This window comes from Danio rerio, chromosome 20, assembly GCF_052040795.2.
Source record: "Danio rerio strain M-AB ecotype USA chromosome 20, GRCz13ab, whole genome shotgun sequence".
Classification (NCBI taxonomy): Eukaryota; Metazoa; Chordata; class Actinopteri; order Cypriniformes; family Danionidae; genus Danio; species Danio rerio.
The window spans coordinates 55,378,835-55,404,604 of NC_141040.1; the positions used below are offsets into that span (position 1 = coordinate 55,378,835).

The 25,770-nt window shown below is 38.1% G+C and overlaps 1 protein-coding gene and 1 long non-coding RNA gene across 4 annotated transcripts; one reads left to right on the forward strand and one right to left on the reverse strand.

Moving 5' to 3' along the window:
• The first annotated feature begins 11,879 nt into the window (after positions 1-11,879).
• Positions 11,880-25,275, forward strand: hsp90ab1 (heat shock protein 90, alpha (cytosolic), class B member 1). 3 transcript variants are annotated; one of them, NM_131310.3, is made up of 12 exons: positions 11,880-12,006; positions 13,101-13,244; positions 13,337-13,543; positions 14,878-15,037; positions 15,320-15,453; positions 15,935-16,243; positions 18,162-18,327; positions 19,107-19,297; positions 19,375-19,522; positions 20,332-20,600; positions 21,039-21,372; positions 24,766-25,275. In NM_131310.3, exons 2-12 carry the CDS (start codon positions 13,101-13,103, stop codon positions 24,879-24,881), a joined length of 2,178 nt encoding a protein of 725 aa, NP_571385.2. In that variant the 5' UTR covers positions 11,880-12,006; the 3' UTR covers positions 24,882-25,275. The 3 variants fall into 3 exon arrangements, 1 of the variants encoding a protein (NP_571385.2); XR_015517440.1 differs by lacking the exon at positions 24,766-25,275 and adding an exon at positions 22,935-23,415 and having other exon boundaries at positions 11,919-12,006; positions 21,039-22,165; XR_015517439.1 differs by lacking the exon at positions 24,766-25,275 and adding an exon at positions 22,818-23,134 and having other exon boundaries at positions 11,919-12,006; positions 21,039-21,634.
• Positions 22,481-24,970, reverse strand: LOC147832353 (uncharacterized). Its single transcript, XR_015519171.1, has 2 exons — positions 24,407-24,970; positions 22,481-23,335 (listed from the first exon to the last, which is right to left on the reverse strand). It is a non-coding gene; the product is annotated as an uncharacterized LOC147832353 (long non-coding RNA).
• Positions 25,276-25,770: the final 495 nt, after the last annotated feature.

A 25,770-nucleotide genomic window follows, 5' to 3' on the forward strand; every position in this document is an offset into this window, starting at 1 on the left:
GGACCCACAGTTTCCGGTGAAGTGGAATTCTGGGAAAATAACGGGCAACTTAAAAGACCTCTGATTTAAAAAAAATATAAAATAAATAAAAAAAAAGCTGATCAAAATAGGCGAATAATAACGCCACGAACAGATATAATATTAAGATATTAGGACAACAACAAACGCAAACGTTTAATACGTGTGGAACAAGTGCACCCTGCCTTTTTGGCACATTACTACTTACACGTTTGATGATTACACACGTTTGCAGTCCTGTAGCCAGCTTAGAGAAAGGTTTGCAGTTATTCGCCTCGTTTTCTATTTAATTGTGAGAAACACTGCATTTTTGTGACATTTAAGCACTATTTTTGCTGGATTAGCTTGTTGGGTGGTCATCATATCCACACTTTGAGATGTATCTAAAACATTTAAACATTGAAAGAAATATTATATCATCATATATCATTACTAAAAAGGAATCTGTTAAAAACAATTAGTCTATTGTCATTTATTAGGCAAATAACAAACTGGCCAGCACATTCAACTTTCCTTAGTTAGAATATGTCCATCCAATAATGCCAAGGTAGCCATATTCCTGGACCAGGCCGTATCCTGAGCAGATGCTGGGGTGGACATGGAGGAGCGGAGAGTATAGCTGATTCCTGAAAGACCCCAGTGACAGACGAGTCCTCGCACTGATCCTATGGGCCAGCCTGAACACTGAGACTTATTTACGCCTGCAGCATCTCCACAATGAACATCCAGCATTTCTCCAGCCTCCGGCGCCTAGACTGCAGCTCTGCACAAGACGTTTGGCCAGAGGAGAAATGGTCGTGCCCATCTGAGCCTGGTTCCTCTTGAGTTCACTTTCGTCAGTTAGTGAAGTTTGTTTCTCGCCGCTGTTGCCACTGGCTTGCTTGGTTTAGGACTTGTAGAGCTGCACATCAATGGATTTGCTCTTCAGTGTTTGGACTTTCAGCAGTGAAAATTAAACTACACTGACTGAACTGAACTGAACTGAACTAAACTGAACTTCAACTCTGAAAACTGGACTGACACAGTTTACATTTACCAGAACTTCAATGTTAAGCTGCTTTGACACAATCTACATTGTAAAATTGTAAAAAAAAAATAAAGATAAATTTAATTGAATAATAAAACATATAACAATAATAACAATTATAATAATGAATAGCTTGGCTATTTCTCTAGCCTCTCCTGTAAAAAAGTAGATTTAAAAATTAATAGATAGCAACAATAGCCTGATCATAATTACAATTTACTTTAATATGGGCCATCTTTGGGGAACTTCACACCATTTTAATAGTCATTAATAAGGTCCAGGATTTAGAACAACATTCATTCATTTTCTTTTTGGCTTATTCTCTTTATTATTCAGGGGTCGCCACAGCGGAATGAACCACCAACTTATCCAGCATATGTTTTACGCAGCGGATGCCCTTCCATCAGTACTGGGAAACACCTATACATTCGCATTTACACACATACACTACGGCCAATTTAGTTTGTTAAATTTCCCTACATCGCAACCGCACCCGGAGGAAACACGTCAACACGGGGAGAACATGCAAACTCCATACAGAAATGCCAACTGACTCAGCCGGGACTCGAACTAGCGACCTTCTTGCTGTAAGTCAATCTATCTACCCACTGCGACGCCGTGCTGCTGATTTAGAATAACAGTTACATGTAAAATAGTTATATAGTGGTGAATGATGACTTCACTAAACCAAGGTTTCTTGGTTTTCTTGTACAGCTCAATGGTAGGCTATAGCTGGAGTTGTGCGCCTTGGAGTCATGACAAATAATTGTTTACGTAGGTCAAAACTGACTAGCAGAAGTCAGGCCGTAGCCAACAGATTATTCTGCCTGGTCTTAAAGCCTTCTTTGATTGATTATTTTTACAATTTATGATGGTGAGACAAATGAGCTCATGTATGGGACAAATTCTGGCCTTTTGTGAGTGTGTATGGATTTTTCCCAGTACTGGGTTGCAGCTGGAAGGGCATCCGCTGCGCAAAACATTTGCTGGATAAGTTGTTTTTTTATTCCGCTGTGGCGACCTCTGATGAACAAAGGGACTAAACTGAAGAAAAATTAATGAATTAATAATAATAAGTCAAAAATGAAGAAGAAGAAATCTACATTTAAAAACAATTTCTACTTCCCATTTCTGTTTTTTTTTTTTAAATAAAAACAATATTAATCAAATATAGCTTTTATCTATAATTTTTTAACACTTTTTCCAATTAGCTCAGCCCACATTATGTACCTATACATTGTGTTATTATTAGAACTAACCACCATGTTATCTGGTCACATTTTGCAGAACTATTCAGATATATTTATTTACTCTTAACAAATTGAGCATAAAATATGAACAACGACAAAATAATTTTACAATGAAAAAACAAAACATAAGGACAAGTTAAGAAATAATTTATTGTCCTTTAACTTTGTTTTACGTTCGCCCTTCTATGTGTAGCAGTTTTACTCTGGTTGTGTGTGTTTTTTCCCAATAAGACAACAGCGGCGTTGGAGGTCTCAAGTTTGGTTTATTCTGTAAAAACACAGAGAGCACAATAATATGCTGAAATGTCTCTCTCTTTTTCCACTCAGGCTCGCGTTAGCAGAGCGAGAGAACATGCAACCATCTCAGCCAGCGGCGAATTCAACACTCGTTGCATTAATAATAGCCAACAAATTGACAAAAACAATAGGTAAAAGAAAATAAATACAAATAAATAGACCACAAAAATTAGTAGTAAAGAATAAACATTATAGTATAATCAGATAAGTTGTAAAAGGAATATAATGTTTCACTGGTCACTACATTAGTGAGCAATAGAATGAAAAATAGTGTCAAATATCAGAAAAGATACACAAATAAACATTTAACACTATAAAATACATGAATATACGCAAAATTATATTGCTTTGCAAACAGACCTCATTTTACACAACTTGTATAATTAGATTTCAAACATCACTTAAGAAAACATAATAAACATACCTGTAAAAACACAGAGAGCACAATAATATGCTGAAATGTCTCTCTCTTTTTCCACTCTGCCAATTAGAAAGGAAAGTCACTTTAAGCACTCAAAATGTGATTATTTACATTCATCTTCGATACATCATAGTTTTATCACGTTTATACATTCACTGTCACATAAAATAACTCAGTGAACTCGCTTGAAAATCCTTACCAGGCTCGCGTTAGCAGAGCGAGAGAACATGCAACCATCTCAGCCAGCGGCGAATTCAACACTGAAGATGGCGCTGCCTGCCCACACACCGCATGAGTTGCTGTGTGCGCCACTAATATGTGCTCTCCATAAACATTTGCCAACATGGTTCCGCATAAAAAACATCTCTATCAAAACTATATACAAAACATTATGATTAAGAAAAGAAAATATAAAACAAAAGTAATTAAAAGTAAAGTTTTGATGAAGTTCACTAATAATTTGCATTGGTATATTTTATACTTATTAGCTCAGCTACATACTCCCCTCTGAACTTCACAAAACTTGCACCTCAAAGTAAGCATTCAATTAGGAAAAAAAAATTAATTTAACTAGTATTTATCTGAGAAACTCAACTGTCATTTAATACGCAAGTCACAGCAGCATATATGCTTCCCACCTAACAGGGTAAGTGGTCCAAACAGGTTGATCAGGCCTACTAAGACGCACTTGCTATAATGGTGCCCAAAACACCATCATATTGACCTCAACAAGACAGTGACTTGAAAACTCAGAATTCCACACACTGTGAGAAATTGACTCAAAAGATAAGATTCTACAAGAAAAAGGATTTTATCCTATGATTATCAGGACTTATGACAATAAAGATTTCGCAAACTCACTGACTGAACTTGTCATTCTCACATTCTGAGTCATGTTTTGAATTAACCTATTTACAGGCTTCACAAGTCTTCCGACCCTAGTCCTAACTGGAAGTGTAACTCTACTGGAAGACAAAACAACAGATTCAGAGGTATTTGCACCCCTAGTCAAAGCTCTGTTTGATACCAGTGAGTCTGTCTCTGAATGAGTTTTTGTCACTTCAGAATGAACCATGACATCTTCACAACTTAAGGTGTCAGACTGCACTATAGAAAGACAAGTCCTAGAAGCTTCGGGGTTCACTACCAATGACAGAACACTCTCTGTGTCAATAGGTACACTGTCTGGGACATCATCTGGGACTAATGTCTCTGCAACCCAACTAGCAGTACGATCTGCATGACTACAAGCAGACGATGGTGTTAGAGCGCCACTCAATGCACTGCTACAATCATCTAGTTCACAGTCATCACTGAATGAGGGTTCAACTCCTTCAGTCTCAATTGGCAAGAAGTTAGCTTGAAGAAGCAGGTTTCTATGAACTGTCTTCTCTAACCCATTATGGGTGTTACGGATGCGGTATGTGTGACACTGAGGGTTAAGATCAACAACGACATAAGGTGTGGAGTCCCACTTGTCAGCTAGTTTTCTCCGTCCCCGTTCACCTTTGTTCGCCAACAAAACCTGGTCACCAACTTCAATCCTGCATCCTTTTGTCTTCTTGTTGTACAAGTCCGCTTGCCGTTTTTGACTGGCTTCAGAATTCATTTGAGCAAGAGACAAAGCTTCTTTCAAGTCATCCCTTAGACGTTTCACATAAGTATCATAATCAGCAATGGCACAGTCTCTTTCTATGCTACTGAACATCACATCCACTGGAAGCTTAGGAATTCTGCCATACATTAGATAAAAAGGCGCATAGCCAGTTGACTCGTGGGCTGTGCAGTTATAGGCAAAGGTCAGAGTTTGCAACATTTGCGGCCACTTTTGCTTGTTCCTTGGAGGTAATGACCTAATCATGCTACCCAGGGTCCTATTAAAACGTTCAACATGGCCATTGCCCATGGGGTGATAAGCAGTTGTTCTAGACTTTTTCACACCAGCGACTTCCAGTAGTTCACGTATGAGTTGGCTCTCGAAGTTGGCACCCTGATCCGAATGGATCCTCTCAGGGAAGCCATAAATACAGAAAAACTTATCCCAAAGAATCCTCGCTACTTGCTTTGAAGATTGACTTTTACAGGGAAAAGCACAGGCCATTTTGGTAAAATGGTCAGTTATGACCAGGACATCCACACTGCGACCACTGCAATCCTCAGCACTCCAAAAATCTATGCATACTAACTCCAGTGGGCATGATGTCTTAATGCTTTCCAGAGGGGCTCTTCCTTCAGGTTCGGGTGTTTTGCTCACGACACACCGTTTACAACATTTAACATGTTCACGCACATCATGCTCCAAACTTGTCCAGAAGAACCTCTGTCTCGCAAGGGATAAAGTCCTACCCTGACCTTGATGTCCAGCCTCATTGTGGATCCCCAAAAGAGCCTGACTGACAAGGGAAGCTGGAACCACATACTGCCACCTCTTTTTCCCTGTCAGGGCATCTTTTGTCACCCTGTACAACACTCCATCAAGCATTTTAAGCTTCTCCCACTGTTTAAGGGTTTTGAGAACCTCAAATGTCTCACCAGCTCTCTCACGCCTAGAAGGCTTCTTTGCTCTACTCACGTAAAACAAAACTCTTGAGAGGATCTTATCATCTTGCTGCTTCTGTCGCAACTCACTTAGTGAGAACACAGGCAGTGGACTGGGACCTGGAGTCAACAACTGGTGAGTACCTTGAGAGAGCCATTGGATCGCCCTATCAGATGCTCCCGTTTCCCATTGAGTATGGACATCAAGAACTGCTGATACTTCAGTACAAGTAAGAGAACAGTGTTCTAGTGGCCTACAGGCTAGGTGTTCAACAGTGCAGATGTTCGCACTTAACCTAAAGGCATCCTGAACAGTGTCTTCTTTAACTTTTTCTGCCTCATTTAACAGAACACTGTATGGTTCAGATATCAGTCTTTGACCAACCCTCTGATGGACGAAGGGCTGTCTACTTAACGCATCAGCGACCACATTTTTGCTTCCAGGTATGTATTGAATGTTAAAGCTATAGGGGGCCAGCTTAGACACCCACCTCTGCTCGCATGCGTCTAGTTTGGGCTTTGTTAATATGTACGTTAAAGGATTGTTGTCTGTCCAGACAGTAAAGTCGTGTCCTTTCAGCCAGTGACTGAACTTGTCACAGACGGACCACTTTAAAGCTAGAAATTCCAGACGATGGGCAGGGTACTTAGTTTGTGCCTTGGTGAGGGCTTTGCTGGCAAAGGCGATTGGGCGTGCCTTATTTTCACCTTCTGGTACTTGGGAAAGTACAGCCCCTAAACCATCCAAGGACGCATCGGTGCATAAAATGAATGGTCTGCTGAAATCGGGGTGTGCCAGCACAACAGAATGTAGCAAAGATGACTTTAAATTCTGAAAAGCCTCACTATGTTCACTTGTCCAGTCACCAGGGTTTAATTTCTTAAAATTTATTTCACCCTTTTGAGATGTTTTCCTCCCTTTAGGTGCTGCTGTCAAGTTGAACAGGGGCTTAGCTACACTGGAACAGTTAGGAATAAACTTCTGATAATACATCACCATTCCTAGAAATGACTTGATCTTTTTTTGTGAGGGTGTTACTCCATCTGACATCATGAGGTCTGCTTCAGACACAGCCGATATGGCACTGACCTTATCCGGATCTGTTGCCACTCCAGTCTCATCAATGATATGACCTAGAAACTTCACACTACGTCTTAACAAATGGCACTTCTTAGGGGCCAATTTCAGTCCGTGTGCCTTCAGCCTAGTAAACACAAGCTCAAGCCGTTTAATGGCCTCCTCTTCATTTGGGGCATACACCAAAAGATCATCGAGATAGCACAGCAGTGTGAGAAAATTCTGATCTCCGAAGATGTTGGTCATGAGTCTCATGAAGCTGGCGGGACTGTTACAGAGCCCTTGTGGCAAACGATTAAATTCAAAGAGGCCCATGGGAGTTGTAAAGGCAGTGAACTTTCTGTCTTCCTCGGATACAACGATGTTATAAAACCCAGAGGTCAAGTCCATTGCACTGAAGATGGCATTGCCTCCCAAAGCTGCCAAGCAGTCTGCCTGATGAGGCAGGGGGTGGGCATCCTTAACAGTTCGTGTGTTCAGCCAGCGGTAATCCACACACACCCTAAGATCTCCAGTCTTCTTCCATACTAGCACAAGTGGTGAAGCCCACTCACTATACGACTTGCGTATTATCTCCTGTTCTTCCATCTCAGAGAGCACAGTTCTCAGCTTTAGATACTGAGCAGGAGGGACACGGCGGTATGGAAGTCTGAAAGGACGATCATCTGACAAATGAATTCGGTGGACAAACTCCTTGGCTTTCCCACAATCCAATTTATGCTTCGAAAACACTTCCTCATGTCTTTTAATGAGCTGCACTAACTCATTCTTCCAATAAGTCGATACTTCGCACGAGTCAATATCCAGGTCTCCAAGGTTAAGTTTTTGCATGCTCTCATGAAATTTGGAGACTGGGCGATCTTCCTCATCAACAATATCACCAACAGTCTTCTGGCAGTGCACACTCACCATTTCATCATCATGATCATTAGGCACACAAAGGTCCTCCACTGCCACAACAGGGAACACATCGGCAATTTTGGAGTTCCTTTTCAGCGTAATAGGCTTATCAAGAAGATTTATGATCTTAACTGGGACCCATCTATCTCCAGACATGGACGCTATAACTCTTCCCACCATGACACTTTTTTTGTGGGTCAGTGTCTTTGTAGGTTCAATCATAATAGCACTACCTAAGGAAACTGGAGCAGTCTGTGGTAGCTTACCCCACACAAGATGTTCCTGTTTGGGCAAAAGAGTGACAGCTTGGGTCAATTTAGCAGTGCCCACAATGTCAGGGATTTTGTTACCCTCCCATCTGTTAATGCCCGACAGCATGTTCAGGAACTGCTCAATTTCAGGTTCTCCAGACAGCACAGGGTGGTTCACAACATTCCAATAATTAGAGTCTTGTTTGAGCTGGGTGAGTAAGAACTTAATAACATTAGTACCCAGAATCAACTGGTCTTTTTGATCAGGCACAACTAACGTGGGCACACTTAGCTGTTTGCCATACACATCCATCTTTAGCTGGTACACTCCACTTGGTTTGACTTTAACACCACCACAGCCAACGAGAAGGATGTCCATGTATGACTGATCAACTTGTGCAGGCATACCTTCACTCAACAACTTTCGTTCAGTTTCTCCATTAATCGTGCAAGCCATGGATCCGCTATCTAGCAAAGCTTGAACTGAAACTTTATCATTCAATAACACTGGTGTATAGAACAGACTATCTGACTTCTCTAGCTTGGTGATGTTCTGAAAAAAAACAATATCACTGGAGGCAGATTTGCGACACTCATCATAAACAGAGAAATTATCATCCATAGCGAGGGTGTGATGCTGTACACTCACATAGTCCCCTCCAAAATGTGAGTGCATCAGTTTCCCTGAACATATGAATCCGAAGCAGGAGGTCCAGCTGGGCTGACAACTTTGTGACACTGCTTTTGTTGATGTCCAGTTTCTAGGCATGATAAGCATCTCTTTTCTCTCATACAGTGTGAACGGGTTGAATGATTTCTGTCACCACAGACTCTACATGGAGATGTATTGCGCCACTGCGTTACTCTTGGTTGTGAGGCAGGAGCAGGTTGGCTAGTACGCTCCAGCACCCTTTCTAGCATGTTTAAAACACGCTCCAAAATGCCAGCTTCTGAAGATGGCGATTCTGCAGCCTTGAGTGGACTATCAGGGACAAAAGCTGGAGCAGCTGCATTTAAGCTCTCACCACCAGGAACAGTGTGTGGACTGGACAATACTTTGGCTGTAGCAACATGAACAGACTTAACTACATGAGTGACAGGCAATGTCTTAGACTGAACATCTCTGTGGTGCTCATCTATGGCTTCCTGGATTTCAGTGATAGTCCATTTACTTATAGGTTTACACCTAAAGACACTAGAAAGGCCTGGGTCTGGGCAATTCCTAATGAACATCATAGAAATCTCAGAACTCATGTTTTTTATCCTCGCGCCTTGTTTCTGCAAGTGACTGTCTGCTAACTCAGCAGCTGTATTTAACCTAACCCAGTAGTCAACAGGGCACTCATTTGCTTTGGGTTGTGTCGCATAAAAGTCAGCTAGGGGTTGACAGGATCCAGGATGTTCACTAAAATAACGTCTTAACACATCATAGATGGTTTCAGGGGAGATGGCTTCATCAGGGTTGCACTTCAGTTTAACTTTAACAATATTTTTAGCCCTGCCTAGCAGATGGCTCAGTATCTCATCTACCTGATCTTTGTTAGAGCAATCTGCTTTGTGGAGATACAATTCCATCAGCTCTATCCATTCCTGAATCGTGCATTTGTCTGAATCATCACCTCTAAACATAGGAGGTTCTCTGATGTCTGGTTTAACAATTAGACTGACATTAGCGAGACTATGGCCTGCACTAGTGGATTCAGGGACAACACGATTAACAGTGACTGGGTTAGAAGTGGCAACTGGAGTTTGGCTAACTAACAGGCGGTTGACAATGGAATCACCTATTTGACTGCCTAATTCACCAATAAGGTCACGTAACTGCTGTGCAACATTATCATCGGCATTATTAGGAGTAGAGGCAGTCGGACCAACAGGTTCGTTTGTTGGAGTATTGTGTGATTGAGGACTATAAATTAACGCTCTAGGTTTACCAGCGGTAGGGATTTCCACACCAAACAGCCCTCTACCCCTCCCAAGGTATGGTGTCATAAACTCAGAGTCTTTTCTTACCCCAGCCATGGTATGATTTTACAGCAAAATAAGCACAAAGGATAACTAACCTCAGAAAATGTGAAATAAATTAGATGAGGAGAAACCAAAAGTTCATCAGTATCAAACCGCAGAATAGTCTTTGTCTTTTCAGTCTCTTTTACGAAGCAGCTACTGGAACAGTGGTGAAACGGAATCTTCAGCCTCCACTTACAGCACACGAACGCCACGAACATGTAGAACAACTCCGGTGGTCGGCTGCAGCTGACTCTGTTGATCCAGTAGGTCACGGCACCATTTTAATGTAGCAGTTTTACTCTGGTTGTGTGTGTTTTTTCCCAATAAGACAACAGCGGCGTTGGAGGTCTCAAGTTTGGTTTATTCTGTAAAAACACAGAGAGCACAATAATATGCTGAAATGTCTCTCTCTTTTTCCACTCAGGCTCGCGTTAGCAGAGCGAGAGAACATGCAACCATCTCAGCCAGCGGCGAATTCAACACTCGTTGCATTAATAATAGCCAACAAATTGACAAAAACAATAGGTAAAAGAAAATAAATACAAATAAATAGACCACAAAAATTAGTAGTAAAGAATAAACATTATAGTATAATCAGATAAGTTGTAAAAGGAATATAATGTTTCACTGGTCACTACATTAGTGAGCAATAGAATGAAAAATAGTGTCAAATATCAGAAAAGATACACAAATAAACATTTAACACTATAAAATACATGAATATACGCAAAATTATATTGCTTTGCAAACAGACCTCATTTTACACAACTTGTATAATTAGATTTCAAACATCACTTAAGAAAACATAATAAACATACCTGTAAAAACACAGAGAGCACAATAATATGCTGAAATGTCTCTCTCTTTTTCCACTCTGCCAATTAGAAAGGAAAGTCACTTTAAGCACTCAAAATGTGATTATTTACATTCATCTTCGATACATCATAGTTTTATCACGTTTATACATTCACTGTCACATAAAATAACTCAGTGAACTCGCTTGAAAATCCTTACCAGGCTCGCGTTAGCAGAGCGAGAGAACATGCAACCATCTCAGCCAGCGGCGAATTCAACACTGAAGATGGCGCTGCCTGCCCACACACCGCATGAGTTGCTGTGTGCGCCACTAATATGTGCTCTCCATAAACATTTGCCAACATGGTTCCGCATAAAAAACATCTCTATCAAAACTATATACAAAACATTATGATTAAGAAAAGAAAATATAAAACAAAAGTAATTAAAAGTAAAGTTTTGATGAAGTTCACTAATAATTTGCATTGGTATATTTTATACTTATTAGCTCAGCTACATATGCTTTTTTTTTTCGCCCTTCTATGCTTCAAACTGTATTTGAGTGACGTGTGACGTCAAAGAAGGCGGGATTTTCATGGAAAGTGCTGGAAAGAATCAAAGCACCACTAGCACTTACGCCTGATATTCTTCCGACGCGAAACGTAGTACCATCGATTATGCTTTGTTAAATACGTTTCTCTTACTATATTTTCACACTGTTTAATTAATTTTTACTATCATGGCTAAAATATTTTTTACATTGAAAAAACATTATATAGCTCTTCGCGTTAGCATAGCATAAATTTTGCTCGGATCTATCTAAATGTTATCCGTTTTCTAACAACTATGTGGTCATATTATAATTCTCCAACATTTGTTAACGTCGTGTGTCTTGGGCTTTATCAAAAAAGTCATTTACAAGTGTGCTTAATGTTTATTCATAATGATATGTATTTATAATTGTAAGTTTTAATATAATACGGAAATTTTTTATGCAAATCAACCTGTTTCGTGGCCTTTATCTCAAATAAATTCCATACGAATTCCTGTTAACCACGTCTAAACGTTTTTACATTGTAAATGTGTTCTTTCGGTCATTTATTTTAAATAATAGTACTGTTATAATATTTACATTATTTTGCTTTTATCCATATACGATGTAGCTAATATAACAATACATTCCTAATAGATAATAAATACGATATTTCAAAATAAAGAGTGCAAAATGTCTTTGTTGTAAGTGTGCAAGAGGCCCACAGTGAGACAGCGCGGAAGGATACATCCGCACATTCAGAGGCGGAGTATAAAGAAAAGAGCCGCGCACGCGAGGATCCTTCCTCTGCTTCCCTGAGTATCAGTGTAGGGGAGATCAGCTGGTTCTCTGGCGATTAAAACATCAAAAATCAACGAAACTAACCAAGGTAAACCGTCTATCTCAATCTACATCGATTGGTTATAATCTAAGGTATTATTAGTGACCAATAAAACGAGGTTTAATGTCGAAAAAAATTATTTATTTCATTCTTCGTATCACCGGTAACGTAATTTTTAATGACGCGATGCTGGATAACGGTCAATATTTCACTGTTAGTCAATGCATTTATGTTTCTTTACAAATTTGTCGTCCATTATTGTACGAGTTATTATTATTATTTTAAATATTTTTATTATTTTTATACGTGGTTTTGAGCAGGTGTATTCGGTTACGATGCTATTAAACCGTTGTTTAACGTTATGTAATCTGAGATTATATAATTTTGGTAATATTTAGCCATAATTCATAATCATTTCTATTCGCATTCAGCCGTAACAGTTAGATGGCCTGACTGTGTGACTGCTGATTTTAAATACTGTCGTATGTCTGAAATTAAAGTTCGTGTGCTTGTGTTTCAAGTTATTTTCGTTGCGTCATGAACCTTAATATCTATTCATGTTATTATGAATCAATAATTTGCATCAAAATTCGCCTAATTTTAAGGATTGCAGCTGTAAAACACGTGTTGAGCTCATTGTCCTTCTGCGCCATGTTCTTCCGCATCCGGGCGTTTTATGGGCCGGTTTTTCTTGTGTAACGTTTAACTGTTATTTACAATAAATGCTTTCATTTTCACTTTTTTAACTTCTATTAATTGTTAAACTTTATTTATATATTAGCAAACTTGTATATTTACATTTATCCGTGCACATGTTCTGGTAATAGATATCTATATATAAAGATTTATTGACGACTACCACTTTTACTACAACTAATAAAAATACATTTACTTATAAAAGTATTTTCCTGCCATTTCTGTTTTGTAGAGTTGTTATGGAATCACTTTTTTGTTTTAATTTATCAAAAATAGGGCCAAAATATTATGAATGTAGCGTTATGCGCATCAGTTTGTTTTACGAAAAATTTTATTTTTGGGGGAAAAAAATAATCTATAATTTGTAGATTTTTTTTACCATTGTGTTATAACAGCTGTGTTAATGGAAATATAACACATTTAAACTATTTCTTTGCTTTCTTAAGATGCCTGAAGAAATGCGCCAAGAAGAAGAGGCTGAGACCTTTGCCTTCCAGGCAGAGATCGCCCAGCTGATGTCTCTCATTATCAACACCTTCTACTCCAACAAAGAGATTTTCCTCAGGGAGCTTGTTTCCAACGCCTCTGACGTAAGACTAGTGATGCTTTTAATATTTGTCTGCCTTTTTAAAATGGTTAATTGATGCATCGGCAAAATGTTCCCATTTCTCTTTTTTAATAGGCTCTTGACAAAATCAGATATGAAAGTTTGACAGATCCCACCAAACTGGACAGCGGCAAAGACCTGAAGATCGACATTATCCCTAATGTTCAAGAACGCACCCTCACCCTCATCGACACAGGGATTGGGATGACCAAAGCCGATCTAATCAACAACTTGGGTACCATTGCAAAGTCCGGGACAAAGGCTTTCATGGAGGCTCTGCAGGTGATTGAATGGGGTTATAAGAGAATTTACATGGGTCCTTGAATGTTTAAAATCTGAAAATGAATATTTCAATTTTATGAATATAAAATTGTGGGTTTATGAATATTTCAACATTAATAAATGACATCCTTTGAAAGCAGTTGAATTTTTGTACAAGAAGTTTACTGGAGGAAATCCCTCAAGCACAAACCAGCCTTATGTTGCCAGGGTGTATTTGGCAGTAGACAAAAATACATTGTCTGGCTCAATTATAGATTTCTTTAATGTAAGAAATCATTGTAATATTAGGCGAATACCATTTTCCTTGAAGATTGGTTGCACATTTTCAACTGTAAATCAGGGTACTTGCAGGGTCTTTAGTTTTTCAATTTAAAAAAAATCAAACTATTTTAGGCCTTAATCTTAAATTGACATACTGTCTTGTAGGTCTAAAATTATTTTAAGGTGGTCTTAATTTTCCTTCATGTAAAGCTTCCTAATCGATCCAACACTCATTCAATCACCAACCAATACGTCTGGATCAAAGTTTTAGAACAGTCTGTTGTGCATACATTTAAGTTTTATGTTGATAATTGTTTAATTGTTATATTGCAAATAAATTTATGTATATAACTAGGGTCTGCTTGTTTGACAATTATTTAAATTGCGACTAAGAAATAACTAATTGAAAATTTTTTTGATAGGGCAAGTACTTTTTCCTTTTTAAGCCATCAAAAAAAGTTGTTAGCGTTTAGCCCTATACAAGTATGACTTGATCCTTCATGGTCTTAAAGTCTCAAATTTGACTTTGTGAAACCAGCAGAAACAGGTAAATATAACTTTTATTTAGCAGTGTGCATTGCTAAGCACACTGCTTAGCTAAATAAATTTAGCTAAGCACTAAATTTATTAAACTTTTAATGGTGATTTTCTCAAAAGGTGCATCTCTGCCAAATTTTGTCTTGACAAGAAAATTACTTCCCAAACTAAATATGTTTGACTATACTGTTGAACTAATGTAGTTACTCAAATTTAATGTGGTGTTGAATTTTCTTTGCTTGTTAAAATAACATCTGGTGGGAAAAAAAAGTTCTATAAAATTTATGCAGAAGTTAATTTTAGTATGCAATGATAGGTAGGACATACCGAGTAATCTTAATCTGAAAGTAAAATCCGATCTCCATAATATGGCCAAAAATAAATGCATTCATTTATTTGCATAGTAGTTGCGTATATAAACAATTTGAGGGTATTGGCACAGGAGTGCCCTTGACATGACCTTGAATTTGACAAGTTAACCGAGGTGTCATCAATACTTCTCCACAACGTATCTAATGGTTCTTCTGTCTTTGCAGGCTGGTGCAGATATTTCCATGATTGGGCAGTTTGGTGTGGGCTTCTACTCCGCCTACCTGGTGGCCGAAAAAGTCACAGTCATCACCAAACACAACGATGATGAGCAGTACGCCTGGGAGTCATCCGCTGGTGGCTCTTTCACAGTCAAGGTGGACCATGGTAAAGTTAAAAACTCCTCTTAAGTACAGAAGTCAAAAGTTAGTTCACCTCAAAGTAAAATGTCTTCATTTGGTCATGAAGAATGTTGGAAAAAGCAGCCAAAGGCATGCATAGTAGGAACAAAAAATACAAAGCAAGTCAACGGCTGTTTTCCAGCATTCTTCAGAATATTTTGTATAACGTGTTTGAAGCAAGTGGAGGATGAGTAAATGGTGATTATTTTAATTTATGGGTGCCTTATTAAGGATGGCTTGATATTAACGCGCACCTGTCATTCTCCAGGTGAGCCCATCGGCCGTGGAACCAAAGTCATTCTTCATCTGAAAGAAGATCAGACAGAGTACATTGAAGAGAAGAGGGTGAAGGAAGTGGTCAAGAAACACTCACAGTTCATTGGATACCCAATCACTCTCTACGTAAGTGGGATTAGGATGGACCATTAGACATCTTAATATGATTTTACCAGTCTAAGTAATTTTTTATTTTCATGAAATTGAGTTATGATGACCAATCAAAGCATTTTGGTTTACCCAAAAATGTATTTCTTCAACTTTTTACAGCCCTGTTTTTTCCTCAATTGAAAGCAAAATATTAAGAACGTTGCAAGTCATTAGATGTTTGGGTTTTTTTCCATACTAGGGATGGTAATAGTTACTGGATTCCAACATTCTTCAAAATATTATCTTTAGTGTTCAAAGTCAAACAGTTGTGACCATTTGAGGGCAAGTAAATAGATTTTTGGGTGAACTCTATTTATAAATTTGCATCCTCTATGATTTGATAATTGCACTAAGCCATATATTGATTTAGGTTATATTTGGAATAATTGTGCAGGCCTGTGTTCCTCAAGTTAATTGAGCTTTGCAATGACAACGCACAATCAAAACTGTCCCACAGGTGGAGAAGGAACGTGACAAGGAGATCAGCGACGACGAGGCAGAAGAGGAGAAGGCAGAGAAAGAGGAGAAGGAGGAGGAAGGAGAAGACAAGCCCAAGATTGAAGATGTCGGCTCGGATGATGAGGAAGACACCAAAGACAAGGACAAGAAGAAAAAGAAGAAGATCAAGGAGAAGTACATCGACCAGGAGGAGCTGAACAAAACCAAGCCCATCTGGACCCGCAACCCTGACGACATCTCCAATGAAGAGTACGGAGAGTTTTACAAGAGCCTGACCAACGACTGGGAAGACCACCTGGCTGTCAAGGTAATAGGAGCTCTACTAAGTGGGATGTAATGTATTAGGGATGTAATGAACTCATGATTCAATTTAATTTCACAATTCAAACTTTATTTTTTTAATAAAAGGAGATTCAAGATTAAATTATAACGTCTTTTTAATTTAAGGGTATTGCTGCACGTTTCAATAAGGAGTGTAAGAACTAAAATCGAAAAACATCAAATAAGTTGCTTAAATACAAAGTCTCTTCATAAAAACTGAGGCTCTTTTTTTAATGCTGTTTCCCTTTTAAAATTAGAAGCAGATTCTGCATCTTATTCAATATCCAAAAAATATGCATCATACATTCAACAAGAGCCTTTTTAATCTAAGTGGAAGCTTAAAAGTCTGGCTTTAGTATAGTCAAACTATTGGTTTACTACATAAAACAGTGGAATGAAATCGCAGTCGAGCTGAACAAGCCAGAGTTTTACTCTAACAGCAGGTGGCACTTATGAATGATGATGCTGCATTTCCTGGCTTACTACTGTAAACAAAGCATCGCTACACTTATCAACGCTATTATTTAGAGCACAGGTGTCAAACTCTGTTCCAAAAGGGCCGCAGCTCTGCACAGTTTAGTTCCAACCCTAATTAAACGCACCTGATCAAACTAATTGAGTCCTTCAGGCTTGTTTGAAACTTACAGGTAAGTGTGTTGGAGCAGGGTTGGAACTAAACTGTGCAGGGCTTCGGCCCTCCAGGAATTGAGTTTGACACCCCTGATTTAGAGGGTAGATGAACAGAAAATATCACATAAATAACTAAAGAATCTGCTCACTTCAGAGTTATTCATATAAACTCATTTTTTTTGCTGTCTATATTATCTGATCTATTAGCCAGTTTGCAGTTCATAGTTGCATTCCTACCCATACCCCGACAAGATCCCATTGCTTTTTGACGTAATGATTACTTTTTCTTTCCTAAAAAGAATAAGTACACTTAATTTCCAGATGATGCACTTACTATTTGATGGTATGCAGGTACTATATTGGTAGTTTTGGATTACTGTAACGGCCTCCTCACTGGCCTTCCTAAAAAGACAGACAGTCAGACAGTTGCAGCTCATCCAGAACGCTGCAGCCAGAATTCTGACCAGAACCAGAAAATCAGAGCACATCACACCTGTCCTCGGGTCTCTACACTGGCTTCCAGTTGCATTCAGAATAGATTTTCAAGTATTATTACTGGTCTATAAATCACTAAATGGTTTAGGACCTCAATACATTACAGATATGCTCACTGAATACAAACCCAACAGATCACTCAGATCATTAGGATCATATAAACTAGAAGTTCCAAGAGTTCAGTCAAAGCAGGGTGAATCAGCTTTCAGCCACTATGCCCCCCGCTGCTGGAATCAGCTTCCAGAAATGATCAGATGTGCTCCAACATTAGGCACATTCAAATCAAGACTGAAAACACATCTTTTTAGCTGTGCCTTTACTGAATGAGCACAGTGCTGCGTCCGACAGATCGCACTTATGTTTTTCTCTTCTTCTTCTTTCTTTTATATCACATTTTACCCGTTTTTATGTTTTTTAATTAATTTATTTTACTTGTTTCTTTTATTCTTGTTTATGTAAAGCACTTTGATTTGCCACTGTGTATGAAATGTGCTATATAAATAAACTTGCTTTGCCTAGTTTTGGTCATTCCTCTTTTTTATTTTATTATTTTTTTATTATTATTATTTTTTTCCTCCCCCCACTATTTGTCAAACACCATCTGGGAAACTGTTAATTTCCAGTTATTAAAAAGTTGCTGTTCCATTTGAGGTGACACTAAATTCATATACTATGCTGTTTGTTGTTTAAGTGCATAGTGTGCTGTTCGAAAGGCAGTGACAGTCTGAAACTGTTGTCAAAAGAAAAAACGAGTGCTAATTGTATACCTCATCCTACAGCACTTCTCTGTGGAGGGTCAGCTGGAGTTCCGCGCTCTTCTCTTCATCCCTCGTCGTGCCCCGTTCGACCTCTTTGAGAACAAGAAAAAGAAGAACAACATCAAGCTGTACGTCAGGAGGGTCTTCATCATGGATAACTGTGAGGAGCTCATCCCAGAGTATCTGAGTGAGTATCTGAACAATAAACATGAGGCTTTCTGTTATTCTAAGGGAAGTCCTGGTAACCAAGATACGAAAGAAGTAACAAATGAAAATCTATGAATAGTTTTTACCTCTTATTAGTCTCCTTACTCCTATGAAGGGATATGTTTGCATTGAATTGGATTAAAAGGTTTAATTTAGGCTTCTTTCAGCAAACAAGTTCAATAGTGTTTCACTGAAGCATGTGATGCTAATTGTCAATCAAGAACATCATGTCAATTTAATAATGTGAATAAAAGCCTAAATTATATTCGTTCTCATCTCAAGGGTTAGATTAAGTTACTGTAGTTATACGAACGACCACTGACTTGTCACATTTAAATTTAGGTAACCAAAATCTACTATGTACTACTTACTACATATTCCAAAACTTTGAGTTTCAGAGATTCACTGGAGAATATTGGGGGGAAAAACAGCCATTGACTTCCATAGTATTAGCAAATGTATGCTATAAGGGTCGGTGGCTGCTTCCAACATTTTATCAGTGAATCATGTTTGTTAAACAAAAGTAAACTCATGAGTGTGTGTAAATGGTAATTTAAGTTTTTTTGGGTAATTGTTAATTTTTTATTTTACGTTTTTATAAAATACGATTCACATTTTGGTTGATGTAAATGACCAATTCTGATGGAATTTGTCTTGCTGCACATTTAGTGTTGATTTTGTGCTTTTTTTAAATTTTTCATTTGCACTACAGTTTTTAAGTAGCACCACTAACCTCTCTGAAACATTGGTCTTCCTCAGACTTCATCCGTGGTGTGGTTGACTCTGAAGATCTGCCCCTCAACATCTCCAGAGAGATGCTGCAGCAGAGCAAGATCCTCAAAGTCATCCGCAAGAACATCGTCAAGAAGTGCCTGGAGCTGTTTGCTGAGCTCGCCGAGGACAAGGACAACTACAAGAAGTTCTACGATGCCTTCTCCAAGAATCTGAAAGTACGTTTCCACCTTAGATTTGCGTCTAAACGGGTGTATAATAAAAACTGGTATTAACAGATGTTCGCTTCCTCCAGCTTGGCATCCACGAGGACTCTCAGAACCGCAAGAAGCTGTCAGAACTGCTGCGTTACCAGAGCTCACAGTCCGGCGACGAGATGACCTCCCTCACAGAATACGTCAGCCGTATGAAGGAGAACCAAAAGTCCATCTATTACATCACTGGTAAGATTTCAACCGCATTAACCTGGATTAGTCAGATGTGCAACCATCTTCCTACTTGTGATTAAATGTGCTTCTTAAACTTTTGAACCAAAAGCCCTTAATGTAGTTCATTTATTTTGAAAGTATATTCAAAAACAGCCACAAGACTGTACATAAAGTGCTCTACGTAAAACTACAAAAACAATAATAATATTAAACCATTATAATTAACAGTGTCAGTTGGTTTTAATAGCCTGAATTTGTGATTTGAAATACATTAAGTCCTAAGTTTACTGAAATATTGCATTTTAGATCTTAAATCCTTTTTTTAAATAGACAAACAAGAATAAAGACATGTAAATCTACCCAAAAAAACATCCAATCACCAACAAACCATCTCAAATTGACCAGTTACATTTTTTTTCTCTATTTACCAATATGAGTAGCAAGTAAATTACCAGTTTCTACTTGTAAACAATCATACATGCTGATCTTACCAAGTAGATGGTGTATAGTAAAGGGAAAAATGCAATTTATCAAAACAAAAGGTTTGTGTTGAGTCTGTCAGTGTATGCAAATATTTGGCAACAACCACAAGGTCAATTAACATACCGTATGTGTAGTGTTATACAAAGTGATGTCATCTTTTGGTCTTGTGTATGCTTTTATGATCAAAGCGAATGCAATTTATTTGTTAGTGTCTCTTAAAATACGAAGTTATGTAATGTATTGATGTTTATTGATTTTTGCCAGGAAAGAGCTACAAGTTGCTGATGTGGCAATAAATAAACCATAATGAATGTATGCTCACTGATGTGGGTTTTCCTCAGGTGAGAGCAAAGACCAGGTTGCCCACTCTGCATTTGTGGAGCGCGTCTGCAAGCGAGGTTTCGAGGTGCTGTACATGACCGAGCCTATCGATGAATACTGCGTGCAACAACTGAAGGACTTCGACGGCAAGTCCCTGGTGTCCGTCACCAAAGAGGGTCTGGAGCTGCCTGAGGATGAGGACGAGAAGAAAAAGATGGAGGAGGACAAGGCCAAGTTTGAGAACCTCTGCAAGCTCATGAAGGAGATTCTGGACAAGAAAGTAGAGAAGGTAATGCAGTAATCATTTTTAAAGATCCCAATTTGAAAACCAGAACCCAGTTTTAGCATCAATCCACTCTTAGACTTTAATTCTTCCAAACTGTTATAAACAGGAGTCCTAGTCCGAGTTGCACAGATGGTGAGTTTATGTAACGGAGGTTTGTGCTGCCGAGTGTGCTCATGTATGCCTGCAGACTCAAATGTGTGAACATGTTTTAGTTTGTGCCTTGTAAAACCAAGTAACCTTTCTTAAAAGGAAGAAATGCATCTTATGTTGAGTGACTAACAAGTGTTCTGTATGATCTAACAGTGACTGAGCCGATTATGTTTTTTTTTTTTTTATAGCATGCTAGTCAGGGTTATTTACCAAAGTACATTTTGATAGTCAAATATGTTGACTACTATATTCTACCTCGTGTTCCTCACACTGAATCTGATTCATCTCCAGGTCACCGTCTCAAACAGACTGGTTTCTTCCCCCTGCTGTATCGTGACCAGCACTTACGGCTGGACGGCCAACATGGAGAGGATCATGAAGGCCCAGGCCCTGCGGGACAACTCCACCATGGGCTACATGATGGCCAAGAAACACCTGGAGATCAACCCTGACCATCCCATCATGGAGACCCTGAGGCAGAAGGCCGAAGCGGATAAAAACGACAAAGCCGTGAAGGATCTGGTCATCCTCCTGTTCGAGACCGCGCTGCTTTCCTCCGGATTCTCATTGGATGATCCTCAGACACACTCGAACCGCATCTACAGAATGATCAAGCTAGGATTGGGTACGTTTGGGTTGTATACCATGGCAAAAATGAAGTGAAGCAGACTAGATTACTTATGAATTGTATAAACTACATTGCAAAACTACAAATTTTATAATACAAGTTGTATTTGCATCCGATTACACTATCATAAATGTGCATTAAAGAGATCGTTAATGTAATCAGATGCGAAGATATAGTTGAAGATATAGTAATCAGACGTAAATACAACTTCTATTATAAAATTTGTGGTCTTTATCTTAAATTGGTTTTTAAAGATGATGTAATCTGACTACTTTTGGATAACATTTTAGATTACTTTTGGGTAAACTTGTCTCGAGACAATTTTGAAAACTTTGACCAACTTCAAATGTTTACAAATATTGAACTGCACCCATGCTTGGTCTTGGGATCCTCATTTGATCCACTTCAAATATGGACAAGTGTTGACACAAAAATAATCCATAAGTAGTCTGATTAAATTGCCATAAATGTGTATGTGACGATTGTTAATTTAATTGGACTACTTTTTGGATTATGTTTGATTTACTTTAGTGCTAACACTTGATCCACTCTAAATATGGACAAGTGTTTTTTTTTTTTTTTTTAAATTGTCCTGAGACGTGTTTGCCCAAACGTAATCTAAAATGTAATCCAAAAGTAGTCAGATTATGGTACTGTAATTGAGTTTGAATATATTGCATTGCAACATTTACAGTCTGTACCATAACTGTTTTTAAAGAAATCAATAATGTAATCTGACTACTTTTGGATTACTTTTGATCCACTTCAATTGTTAAAGTGATCCCCAAAAGTTTTAAATACTTGACTTGAGACTAGAATATTGAACGCCACCTTTTTTTTTCTTTTTTTTTTTAGGATCCTTTTTATGATTCACTTCAAATATGGACAACAATGGAATCATAAAAAGGATTCCGTTTTAGATTTACTTTTGGGCAACACTTTTCAGCATTTGACGTAATCTTAAATGTAATCCAAAAGTAGTCAGATTATGGTAATGTGTTAAGTGAATTTGATTACAGTTTGCATTGCAACATTTACAGTCTCTATTGTAAGTGTTTTTAAAGCTATCATTTAATTCACTTGCAATACTATAATCTGACTACTTTTGGATTACAATTTCGATTACTTTTGGCCAAACGCTTGTCTCGGGACTATTTTGAAAAACTTTTGATCCATTGAACACCACCCATTCTTTTAGGATCCTTTTTTTTTATGATTCCATTTGTCCATATTTGAAGTGAATCATAAAAAGGATCCTAAAACAAGAATGGGTGGTGTTCAATATTCTGGTCTCAGGTCAAGTTTGAAAGACATTTAAACCACTTCAAATGTTACAGTGTTGCCAAAAAGTAATCCAAAATGTAGTCAGATTACATTAAGGATACCTTTAAAAACACTATTACACTGTAAATGTTGCAATGCAAAATGTAGTTCAATTACAGTACCATAATCGGACTACTTTTGGATTACATGTTTAGATTAATTTTGGCCAAACACTTGTCTCAGGACAATTTTAAACTCTTGATCTACTTCAAATGCTGAAAAGTGTTGCCCAAAAGTAGATCAAGTTTTCCAAACTTGACCTGAGACAAGAATAACGAACACCACCCATTTTTGTCCATATTTGAAGATTTGATTTATTTTCAAACAAATATCATTAACAAAAAGAAATGCATTTCAACTTCGTCAAATGGAGCGGGATGAAGCATAAGCTTATTAAGAGGAGGATTTTTATTTATTTTTTTAAATGGTGACTTACAAAAAATATTGAAAATTTAGTTTGCAACGATATCACTGCCACCAAACAATATTGCATCTAAAAGGTTGATTTGAGTTTTATCAATGAAAAACTTGAAACGAGCAAAATAGTGAAGAATTACTAATGGTTAAGCATGCAGTTTATAATGGACAAGATAAAAAATGTAAATGGTAATAATTGGGTAATTTGTGGAAAAACTTACTATCGTTGTTAGGGTTGTAACAATATACCGGTATGACGGTTTACCATGATTTGAACGTGCACGATTATCATACCATGAACAATTGCATATCAACGGTTTTAACCCTTAAAGACCGAGACAGCCGCCCGCGGCTAAAAATAAGTATTGCTCTTAAATGTTTAATAACTTTTGATCCGCTGATCCGATTCATACAATTCAAAGATTGGCATAAAGAAGAGAATCTCAGCTTTCCAGTGCTGTATCACATATCATTCGCAGACTTTCAGAGGCTCCGGAATCAGTGCGATGACGTCATCAACATTTGACAACGCTGATTTGACAAAGAAACGCTCGTCACTGTGTCTCCGGACAAATCAGACATCATACATTGATGCATTGTCCCTCCTCCATGCCCAGATTGGTTCAAACTCGCTATATCACAACCAATAAGCATAGGTTTCGCTTTTGTTTGTGGACCAAGCGTTTTGAACAACACGGAATAAGAGATAGGCATACATTTATGCGCGGCTAAATAGTTTTGCATGAAATAATTCTCGTACTAAGTACTTTTGCATGCACAGCAGCACAGAAACATGACAAAACAGTGACACAGCAAAGACGAACTGCTGCTCTTGCTGTTTTCAAAAGACGCAAATGAAGGTGCAGCTGTTTGTCTGCATTGCAGACAACCATATCCAAATCCATATTCATAGACAACCATATCCATGCTGGCACATAAAACCTAAGGATGTTCCATATTGAATCTAGTTTCATTATGTAACTATTTATAGTATAGTAAATATTTATATCTATTTTTTACTGAGGATTTGCACCATGTTTATTTGGACTTTATTTGGACTTTGACACATTATTTATTATTTTCTTATTTTTATTTTTATTATTTTTTATTATGTTCATTGTAAGTGGTGTTGTTTATAGTAACTAAAAATATATTATTTGGAAAAAGTCAAATTTGCTTCACTGTTCTATTATTTTGTAACATTTGTAACATACCGTATACCGCGAAACCGTCAAACCGTGGTATTGTTTTAGACTATTATCATACCGTGAAAAATTCATACCGTTACAACCCTAATCGTTGTGTACATGTATGTAATTCAGAAAAAAAAGTCTAAGTGATCGTATCAATGGAAAAACTTCTAACGAGAGCAAAATTGCCCTAACCCTAACACAAATTACAAATAATTAAAATCATCTGGTTTATTTTTGAACAAAATATAACTGATATATTTGGGTAATCAATCAATTGTGAAACTTCCTACCCTCAGGTAAATATGTAATCCAAAAAGTAACTGTAGTCTGATTTAAGGGTATTTTAAAAATGTAACTTACTCAAAGTACTTTCAAAGTGTTTTCACTATAAAAATCTTGTCTAATGGTTCTTAAACGTTCGAGAGCCATTTCTTAAAGGATTGTTGTCTGGTTTTAGGTATTGATGAAGATGAAGACGTGCCTGTGGAAGAGCCGAGCTCCGCCGCTGCTCCTGAAGACATTCCCCCTCTGGAAGGAGACGACGACGCATCTCGCATGGAGGAAGTCGATTAAATCCATCCGTCCATCTGTAAATCCCTGATCACTTTAATTTCCGCAATCATTCCTTAAAACCCTGTTCTCTTTGACCCTGTAGAAAGGTATACCTGATATCTCTGTAATGATTCCTGAAAGGATCATAACGTGTAACTGAAGCATACTGTCAACTTTTTGCTCTGTTTTGAGCCATAATGTACTTTTGTTTTTTTACGTAACGTGTTCATGGATCTATGGGTTGCTACAGTATTGTCTGAGCACAATGAGCACTGTGTTTCACTGATACTGAGTCTGTGCTGGATCGAGTCGAGCATGATTTTATTCTGCATGGAAAAGGCGGAAAGACCTTTGCCTGAGTGCTGGCCTGTGTTGTGTTGGTTTCCAGAAATTAAAACACATGGTGAAACCTGAAGTTTGGTGTCATGTCATTTCTTTGGAGTCTTAAGTTGTAGCTTGTAACTGTTACGGCCATTTGAGTAAGCTAACAAAATTGCAATTTCTAATGTCACAGCCATATAACCCTGCAACCGAAGAGCGGTGACTCACTGAAGCGAAGCGTGGCTGAGTCTGGTCAGTACCTGGATGGGAAATCATAGGGGAAAACTAGGTTGCTGTTGGAAGTTCTGTAAGTGAGGCCAGAAGGGGGCGCTCAACCTGTGGTCTGTGGGAGTCCTAATGCCCCAGTATAGTGTAGGGGACTCTAGACCAGGGGTTCCCAAACTGACACTGCTAGTGACTCACGACCCCCAATATCCTCTGAGGTGATTATAAATACAGAAACCTTGCGTGCAATGGCACACACCAATAGACCCAGGTCTATTCCTAGTTAAATGTATTTTTTTGTATGCATGTCAGTGTTACAGATGTGCCAGAAAGTTTAACCTGGTGTTAAATCAATCTGATGCTA

Excerpts from the sequence above, each read along its gene's own strand:
- hsp90ab1 (NM_131310.3), top strand. The coding sequence starts at position 13,101 with ATGCCTGAAGAAATGCGCCAAGAAGAAGAGGCTGAGACCTTTGCCTTC. Across the intron at positions 16,244-18,161 it reads AAGACCACCTGGCTGTCAAG|CACTTCTCTGTGGAGGGTCA; the intron begins GTAATAGGAGCT and ends CTCATCCTACAG. Across the intron at positions 21,373-24,765 it reads AATGATCAAGCTAGGATTGG|GTATTGATGAAGATGAAGAC; the intron begins GTACGTTTGGGT and ends GTCTGGTTTTAG.